General features: G+C 42.8%; 1 protein-coding gene across 1 annotated transcript; it reads left to right on the forward strand.

The window, feature by feature from the left end:
• Nucleotides 1-11: 11 nt before the first annotated feature.
• On the forward strand, nt 12-2,627 carry Cfl2 (cofilin 2). Its single transcript, XM_005343731.3, has 4 exons — nt 12-61; nt 965-1,272; nt 1,384-1,460; nt 1,552-2,627. The coding sequence occupies exons 1-4, from the start codon at nt 59-61 to the stop codon at nt 1,662-1,664; spliced, it is 501 nt and encodes a 166-aa protein (XP_005343788.1). The 5' UTR covers nt 12-58; the 3' UTR covers nt 1,665-2,627.
• The last annotated feature ends 7,537 nt before the right edge of the window (nt 2,628-10,164 follow it).

Here is a 10,164-nt window from a genome sequence, read left to right on the forward strand (position 1 = left end):
CCGAGCCGGAGCCCGAGCCGCCGCCGCCGCCGCCGCCGCAGTCTCAGCCGCGGGCACTATGGTAAGGTGGGCGGGGGAGGCTGGGCGCGGCGGGACCCCCGCGCGGCCGCCATCTTACCCTGCCCAGGGCCTGGGCAGTGGGAGCTCCCGCGCTCTGGTCCCCCGCGGCTCGAGGGCCTGCGGCGGGCGGGCGGGCCGGTGGTTCCGGGCCCGCGGCCGCTCGGACTCCTAGGGCGGGCCGGAGGGCCGGGTCTGGCCGGGCGCGAGGGGAGTCCCCCGGCCGCAGCCCGCGTGCTGCCTGATGGGTCTCGGGCGCGCGCCGTCGGGGCTGCCGGGAGCCCCGGGGCGAGGGTTTCTGAGGCCGGCCGGGGAGCCGTTGTGCGGAGACGGAGCAGGTGGCAAAGCCGGGTTAAGCCGCCCTCTCGCCGGACCCGTTACTCCGCCAGCGGCTGCCAATGGGCGGTGGGGCGTTTTGCCGTAGCCGCGGGCGGCTGGAGTTTACGCTTGAATCTCTTTCCTTATGAGGAAGCAGCAGTGGCTAAGATGACTTTAAAGAAAAAAAAATAGTAGAAGCATTAACTGAAATCCCGAAGTGTTTTTTTTTTTTTTTTGAAGGCCTGCAGAGTTGACACAATACAGAAGGTATTTTTGCGGCTGCTCCTGAAACTCTGACATCACCCAGTGAAATAGGAAACATTTCAGGCATGGGTCAACTCGTATTTGTCCCTTCCCACCTTCCGTTTGCCTTTTTCTTCGTGCTCCTTAAAGAAGGATGAATGGGCAGTATGAGTTAGGAATTTTAGCTCTGTCTTCTTCTGATGCGGAAACGGGACTGATCTAAGAGGATTGCTCACGTTGTTTGGTGCAGTTTTTTTATAGTCATTCCAAGCCCTGTTTGTCAAACAATAATTCCGGTTAAAACCCAAGAGCTCGTTCTAAATTCCCGTCGTTGGTTTATTTTCAGGCATCTGGAGTCACAGTGAATGACGAAGTCATCAAAGTCTTTAATGATATGAAAGTAAGAAAGTCTTCTACACAAGAGGAGATCAAAAAGAGAAAGAAAGCGGTTCTCTTCTGCCTGAGCGATGACAAAAGACAGATAATTGTAGAGGAAGCAAAGCAGATCTTGATGGGTGACAATGGTGAGACTATAGAGGACCCCTACACATCTTTTGTGAAGTTGCTACCTCTGAATGATTGCCGATATGCTTTGTACGATGCCACATACGAAACAAAAGAGTCTAAGAAAGAAGACCTAGTATTTATATTCTGGTGTGTAAAAACAAAAGAAAAACGTGCTTTTAAAAATGCAAGGATTATTATTATCATAGTCAGTTTTTGCCTTTGTTTCTCTTTTGAAATTCAACGTTTTCTCCCCTGTAGGGCTCCTGAGAGTGCACCGCTAAAAAGCAAGATGATTTATGCTAGCTCTAAAGATGCCATTAAAAAGAAATTTACAGGTATAAACATTGACTGTTTTGTGCGGAAGAAAAGGGGTTCTTTCTTAGTCGAAATAAGGTTAATGGATGTGGCTTTTTTTTCTTTTTTTAGGTATTAAACATGAGTGGCAAGTGAATGGCTTGGACGATATTAAGGACCGCTCGACACTGGGAGAGAAACTGGGAGGCAGTGTCGTGGTTTCCCTTGAGGGAAAGCCACTATAAAGCAATAGCCAAGTGCCATTCGATGTTAAGGGGCTTCCATTTCTCCAGCTCAGTCCACTGGAATCTATTGGGTTTTGGTTTTTGTTTATTCCCTTTGCACTGGGCCCTTTCAACACAGTGAATGAATGAATGAATTTAAGAAGCCTATCAGTGATTGCCATTAGGCTGTTTAATATGGTTACTTTTATGTAGAACCCAAGGAATGCCTTCCCCGTCTTATTTTAGCCAAAACAACTGGTTCCATGCCTTCCTCGCAGTGAGCACTACAATGGCTGTGTTGTCAATGTGAATAGCGTAGAGTACTACAAAGGGTAAGCTAGTTGAATGCCTTGAAAGTATTATCCACTGGTCATATGGCGAACCTTTCTTCAGTATTATTTATAGTTGCACTTGACTACAGTTCCCTGAGGCTGGAGCGTTTGTGCCCTCACCTGCCTCGCCAGCCTGTTTCTGTGACCTGGCAGCACAGATTTAACACTATGCGTTAAGAGCACTTTTTTTTTTAAATACGTTTAATCCCTTAAAAAGAATGCCAATTAAGTTTCATTACCTGTCATTGATTTGTCCTAATACCTCAGTGTTCATTCCTCTTACCTGCATATTTTCTTCAAAGGAATAGCTGTGTTGATGTCTTTGGTCTCCCATTGAGTATACACTACTGAATAAATGTAGGAGTTTTATGTTTACCGTATGAGTCTTGAAACACTACAGATATTTTGAGTATCAGTCATGATGGCAATTTCTGTATAAAAGAGCCTTAAATGGAACATTGTTTTGAGATCAGATTCCCTACCCTCACAAAGGTGGCCACGTCGCAATAAAAACTGTGGCATATCACAGAATGTTGCCTTGTTTTCCTTGGAAAATTTGCACATTGTCATGTGAAATTTTAGGGTAAACAGCGATTAAGCTCTGCATTGGTATTTGAGATTTTCTTTAATATAACACTCGTGTCTCTTTTTTCCAAATTGTTGAATTTCTTTGGGTCAAAAATATCTTAAAATCACTTATATACATACAATCATTAAAGAGTGGTACTTTTATAAATATGTTTATTTCTTTATGTTATAATACGGAGATGAGATTTTTTTTTGCACTTTGGCATACTCCAGTATCTTATTTCTCTAGAAAAATTAGGATATTAATTCATAGTTATATTATAAATAATTTTTTTGAGAAGTAGAAATAGGATTTTTTTATTACTTGGTCATAATGAAAATAATTTGTAAAGTGTCATTCAAAGGTTTAGTGATCCTTATGTTAGGAGTGTTTATTTCAGCTATGAGTCCTTCATATCTTTTCCATTTTGAATTGGAAAAAATTTGGTATAGCAGTCTTAAACATTAGTAATGGGATTTGGCTGTGGTCCAGAGCGTTCTCCTTATAGAGAATTTGATCTGCTCCGTGTGCGCACTTTGCTATTAGCCAGAGCTATTTATGGCAAACACATGCTTTTGTATCTTGTCATAGTCATCCACAGATGGCAGAACTGGACTGGATTCTACCGGTATGCAGACAGGCGTGCTGGTGAGCAGTCGGTTGTGGCTCTGAACTTTAGTGCTCTTATCAGAATATAGGAAATGAAAATAGCCTTTTTTTGAATGTGTAGAAGTAATTTGAGTATAACTAGATTTTTTCTACCTTTTTGAAAGTTTTTTTCAAGTGAGAACTTTAAAACATAGATTTTAAGTGTCTAGGCTTTCATTTAAACTGTGCGAGTGACTTGGGATCTTCTTAGCACTTAGCAATTTTATTCCAGCCTTCCAGCTGTCCCTGTGAGTTGTTCCAGACCTTTCCGTGGCTTTTTGGTAAGGTTACTAATAAGCCAAGCATGAAAATGGTATTGTGTACTAATTTTATGTTTAATTGATCTTTGCACCAAAGGACTTTTTCACCAAGTTATTTTGTTCTTTCAAAAGTTAAGAGATTTCTTTAAAAGTAAAGGAATGACCTTTTTTTCTTATAGTTGGTTTCTCAGTTTCCTTATATAGTTTCTAAAAATAATTTCAGAGATTAAATATTGCTTTAAACTATGATACTTTGACTTTGTTAGATTGGCAAATATATTAACATAGTTAAATTGATCTTTAAAGTGCACATAAGTGCCTAGAGCCAAAAAAATAACGATTTAATTTGATTAATGATCTTATGTTGGGAATAATTTACATTTTATTTACAATCATTTACAGTGAAACAATGTTCCAGTTAGCTTTAAAAGGTATATGGTGCTAATTAGTAAAATATTGAAGGCAATATTTTACTGCTAGCTTGCAAAATTCTAAGTGTTTTAAAAAATAAAATACATGAAAATATTTAAGGCTGTTGAGATGTGTTTACTTCCATTTTATAACTTTGAAAGTTGGAAAATTAAGATTGTAGATTAAAGTGGCAACATCTGCAGCATTTTTCAAGATTTTAGTTAATAAGCTTTCATTTAGAAATCCTGTTTTCAGAGCCGGGCGATGGTGGCGCACGCCTTTAATCCCAGCACTCAGGAGGCAGAGACAGGCGGATCTCTGTGAGTTCGAGACCAGCCTGGTCTACAGAGCTAGTTCCAGGACAGGCTCCAAAGCCACAGAGAAACCCTGTCTCGAAAAACCAAAAAAAAGAAAAAAAAAAAAAAGAAATCCTGTTTTCAGACCAGAGAAATGGCTTAACAGATAAAACCACTAGCCACTTAAAGGTATAGGAGAACTGACCCTGCAGAGTTGTCTTCTGACCCCTCCACACTTACAAGTAGCACATACGCATGCGTGCACACATATGTAACAGAGACATAATAATAACAACTTTTTAGAAATTCCATTTTCAGAATTAAGGTTAATGACATATCTGAAATCCCAGAACTCAAGAGGTTTTAGAAACAGAATCAGCACTTCAAGGTCATTTCCAGCTATGTAGTGAATTCAAGCCAGCCTGGGCTACATGACATTTTGACATTTAAAAATGGGGGGGGGTAGCACTGAGTTTTACAGCAATTTTAACATTTTCAGAGAAATAAAACAGTTGGCATTTGTCCTAAGCTGACTTTGAGCTGTTGTTTTCCATCACTAAAACAGTGTGCCAGCATTATATATTTAATGTGCCTTTTAACAGCTTACAAAGAGCCTCTTGGGCTTGAGATTCTCTGATACAGGTCCTTTGTAGGAGCTAATTTATGGGGTTTTTTTAAAGACTTTTTTTTATATTTTATGTGTATGGATGTTTTACTTGCATGTATGTCTGTGTGTAATGTGCCTGGGACCTGCAGAGGTTAGAAGACCACCCCACCGATCCTGTAGAACTGGAGCTGCCATGTAAGTGCTGGGTCCCAAGAACAAGCACTCTAAACTGCTGGACCTCCTTTCTAACCCTATATGATCTTTGTAAAGTGGGTTTTCATTAAGAAGTGATCTCAGCTGTGGTAAACAAATGAGAGGTTTCCCTCTTGTAAGATGGTGCATGCCTAATCCCAGCACGGGAACGAGGCTAGCCTCAGTTATGGAAAACAAGTAACAACAACAACACACCAAAACTTTAGGTTTGTCCTCTGACTTCTACATACCATACACGGTAGGTAGGTAGGTAAATGGGGAGGAGACTTCTTAGGTCCTATCCTTTTTTTTCAAATTTAGTAATAGGCTGGGCGGTGGTGGCGCACGCCTTTAATCCCAGCACTCGGGAGGCAGAGGCAGGCGGATCTCTGTGAGTTCGAGGCCAGCCTGGTCTACAAGAGCTAGTTCCAGGACAGGCTCCAAAACCACAAAGAAACCCTGTCTCGAAAAAAAAAAAATCAAATTTAGTAATAGGATATAAAAAAAAAAAAATCACCAGGCAGTGGTAGCGCACACTTTTAATCCCAGCACTTGAGAGGCAGAGGCAGGCGGATCTCTGTGAGTTCGAAGTCAACCTGGTCTACCAGAGCTAGTTCCAGGACAGACTCCAAAGCTACAAAGAAACCCTGTTTTGAAAAACAAAAATGACATGGACATCTACAATGAATATAAAAGCTACTAAAAGACTGGTGTCTGGTGCAAACCTATAATCTCAACATTCAGGAGATAGAGACAGGAGAATCAGTGCAAGTTCCAGGCCAAAACTACTAAACCACCCTGTGAGGACCTCTAAATGCAATTGTTGCTTTTCAGATTACATCTGTTCAAGATTTTTAGTTTTGCATTGTTTGTTTGAGATAGTGTCTGCCTATATCACCCTGGCTAGCCTGAAACTTACTGTGTAGACCAGGCTGGCCTCAAACTCAGAGCTCTGCTTGTCTCTGCTTGGGTGCAGGGATTAAAGATATGCCATATCACACTGGGTGAGTTTGAGGCTTTTTGAGCCATAATGTAGGGAAAGGTAATATCTACCATATCTGGCATCTGAGGATCAAATGTGGCAATACTTAGGGCTTTGCAGTGGTGGGAACCAAACCTGGGTATTGTGCTGCCTGACAGTCCTGGAAATGTTTTGTAAATGTAAAAGATTTACTTATTATGTATACAGTGTTGTGGCCAGAAAAGGGCACCAAATCTCATTACGGACGGTTGTGAGCCACTATATGGTGGCTGGGAATTGAACTCGAGACCTCTGGAAGAACAGCCAGTGCTCTTAACCTCTGAATCACCTCTCCAGCCCTAGACCATTTACCTTGAAGGATGTATTTTGATTTTATGTGTCTGAATGTCTGCACATATGGATGTGTACCATGTGCATGCCCGGTGTCCAGGGAAACAGCATAGGAGTAATAGGTGGTTGTGAGCCACAATGTGGTGCTGGGAACCGAACCCAAGTCCTCTCTTACCAGATGAGCCATCTCTCCAGCCTCATGACTTGTCTTTAATGGTCAAGCAGATATAAAAGAGACAAGAAGCCTGGTGTAGTAGCACACACCTATAATCCCAGCACTTGGGAAGCTAAGGTGGGAAGTGGGCTGGTTTTTGAAGGTCATTGATTCTATTTTTCTTTTTTTTTTTAGGCATAAAGATAAAATATTTATTACAAGGAGAGAGAGAGACAGAAGAGATAAAAGGAGAGAGAGAAGGTGTGTGCACGCCAAGGAAGCAGAAAAAGGAAGGCTGATTCTATTTTTCTAATATTGCACTTGAGCTCATAACTTTAAGTGTGAGTTAGCTGTATTGTATAGTGCTAGGGTGACCCTGCCTGCTGTGCACACACGTAAAAGTCAGGCCCAGCCACGTACACCTGTATCCCAAGCACTGCGTAGATGGAGACAGTCCAGCTTAGCCCAGTCTGAAAGCTCCAGGTTCAGTCAGAAACCCTCCTCAAAAGCTAAGACAGGGAAGCAGTTGAATACCTGGATGTTGACCTCTGGCCTCCACAGAAATGGACACATACACATCACGTGTACACACAAACAAGTATACAGTATAGTTAATTTAGCTTCTCTATTAATGGCTATAACTTGGGGGGGGGGGAGTTCAAGACAGGAATTCTCTGTGTAGCTTTGGAACTTGTCCTGGAACTCACTTTGTAGACCAGGTTGGCTTCAAACTCATGGTGATCTGCCTGCCTCTGCCTCAGAAGTGCTGGAATTAAAGGTGAGCATTACCACCACCCAGCAATGTTCATAACTTTTTAACAGTTTGGGTGTCTTTGATGTGTGAGTACTGGGATCTGGCCTTTTTGTGGGGAGAGGGCACTTTTCCAGACAGGGTTTCTCTATATAGCTCTTACTGTTCTGGAACTCACTCTGTAGACCAGGCTGGCCTTACAATCACAGAGATCTGCTTGCCTCTACCTCCTGAGTTCTGGAATTAAAGGCATGCACCACCACTGCCTGGGTCTGGCCTTTTGCCTCCAAGTAATTTTGAAGTAAAAAGAAATAGAAATATGCTATCCATGGTGTTGACATCTATGACTATGATTTTTTTTTTGAGACAAGAATCTCAAGTAGCCCAGGTTAGCCTTGAACTCAGTATATGTAGGAAGGTGCCCTTGAATTCCTGATCCTCCTGCCTCTGCCTCATAAATGCTGGAATTATGGGTATGTAGCACCAAACCTGGTTTATTTGTTTTGAGAGACGATCTCTGTACGTAGCTCAGGATATCCTTGAATTAGTCATTTTCCTCAGCTTTCCAAACACTGGGATTACCAGCATGTTCCACTATAGCAGGCTACCCCTACCAGTTTTGAGAAAGGATGTTGTAGTTTATAGTACTTGTGCATCTGTTGCTTGGGTTGTTGCATACAGACCTTTAATTTTTTTGTTCATTGAAACAAAGTCTCATGATGTACCTTTGACAGGCCTTGGAACTGGACAGCATGAGGCCAGCCTGTGCTACATGAGACTGTATCTTAAATAAATAAAAAAGAAAAGTTTATCGAAAAATAGATACAATATAATTCTGAATGTGATAGTGTGTACCTGTACTCCCAGCACTTTGATAGGCAGAAGCAAAAGGGTCACCACAAATTTAAGGTCAGTTATGGCTAGTTATGTATTAAGACAATGTCTTAAAAATCTAAAAGTAGCTGGGGACTGAGCCCAATTGATAGAGTACTTGCCTAGCAGGCACAAACCCGTGGACTCCAATCCATGGATGCATATCCATGATCCCAACACTTAAGAGAGAGGAGACAGGAAAATCAGAAATTCCAGGCCATCCTAAGGTACATAGTGAATACCAGGCTAGCCTAGGCTACATAAAAGATCTTTCAGAACAAAAGGCTAAAAATAAAATAGGCTATTCAGTAAAAGAGACCTTTTAAAAATTACTTTAAAGCCAGGCGGTGGTGGCGCACGCCTTTAATCCCAGCACTCTGGAGGCAGAGGCAGGCGGATCTCTGTGAGTTCGAGGCCAGCCTGGTCTACAAGAGCTAGTTCCAGAACAGGAACCAAAAGCTACAGAGAAACCCTGTCTTGAAAAATCCAAAAAAAAAAAAAAATTACTTTAAAAACAGATTGCAGCCGGGCGATGGTGGCGCACGCCTTTAATCCCAGCACTCGGGAGGCAGAGGCAGGCGGATCTCTGTGAGTTCGAGACCAGCCTGGTCTACAGAGCTAGTGCCAGGACAGGCTCCAAAGCCACAGAGAAACCCTGTCTTGAAAAACCAAAAAAAAAAAAAAAAAACAGATTGCAGTCTCAGCAGGTAGAGGCCCACAGAACAAAACTGACTCCTGCAAGTCGTCCTTTGACTCCATAAATGTTATTGTGACTGAAGGAAAGTGGCTCCCTGCTGCTGCCTGTGGATCCAGATGTGGAACTCTCAGCCACCTCTCCAGCACCATGTCTGCCTGCATGCCATCATGCTTTCCACCATGCCAATAAAGGACTAAGCCTCTGAACTGTAAGCCAGACCCAGTTAAACATTTTTCTTTCTAAGAGTTGCCAGGGACTGGGGTATTGCTGTGATAGGCCTGACCATGCTACTACTGTTTGGAGGAACGTGGACTTCGGGACTTCAGATTAGAAAATTCAGAGTGCTTTAAGTGAAACTCCATGTCCACACTAGCAGGAGCGTGGAAGACCGTGCTGCTGAGAGGTTTCGGAGGAGGAGAATAGTACTCTGTGGCCTAGAGACTATTCTTGTGATATGTTGGTGAAGAATGTGGCTGGGTTTTGCCCTTGTCTGAAATATGCCTGATGCTAAATTGAAGAGTTCTGGATTAATTGCTTTGGCAGAGGAAGTTTCAAAACGGCCTAATATTGACTCTGCCATGTGGTTTTTGGCGTTCACTCTTATGAAGATCTATAATGAAAAGATGGAAGCTGAGTAAGGAAAATGCAAAACCTGCAGTTCAAGGAGAAAGGGGCACCAGGAAATGGAATAGAAATCCTGCGTTCAAGGAGATGGATTAAGAAAGGCCTGTTACTAAGTGGAGTAAAAGGAGCAGTGACCTCGGGATGAGACCACACACAGCTAAATTTCAAATCTGTGAAAAGGAATTACAGAAAAATTTAGGGTTAGGTGTGGTGGTATACATCCTTAATCCCAGCACTCCAGTGGCAGGGCAGGCAGATCTCTAAATTCGAGGCCAATTTGGGTCTACAGATAATTTCAGGACAGCTAAACTTAGGCAGTCAAGGAAATCATTAGGGAAAAAAAAGCTGGTGAAAACGTATATGAACGAGGGGCCCATGTTCCAGCCCCAGCAAGTAGCAGCACCTGTCATCTTCAGCCACATGGTTCTGGCTTTAGAGTCAAGGACAGAAGAAAGGGGTTATGGAATCTAATTCTGACACTAAGGAAAGCCACTGAGGCCTGGCTTGTCAGGAGTGTCCCTACATGGGGTACCAAGATGTTGGAGGTCCCAGAACCATGGGATGCCTGTCTATGTGGAAGCTCTGCCTCAGCTCCCACACCTCCCCTTCCAGACCCCGCCCCTCAGAAACCCCGACAAGGGTCAGCTTCTCTCCAGAGCTGATGAAGACTATAGGGTGTTTAAGACCTGGTCACCAGACCTGCAGTGTGATCCCTCTCCTGCCTTTCTGAGAGTCACCTAGGAGTGCTCTGTTTGTTTATTAAACCTGGACTTATTAATTTGGTCTGATTTGGCTT

Source organism: Microtus ochrogaster, chromosome 1 (assembly GCF_000317375.1).
Source record: "Microtus ochrogaster isolate Prairie Vole_2 chromosome 1, MicOch1.0, whole genome shotgun sequence".
NCBI lineage: Eukaryota > Metazoa > Chordata > Mammalia > Rodentia > Cricetidae > Microtus > Microtus ochrogaster.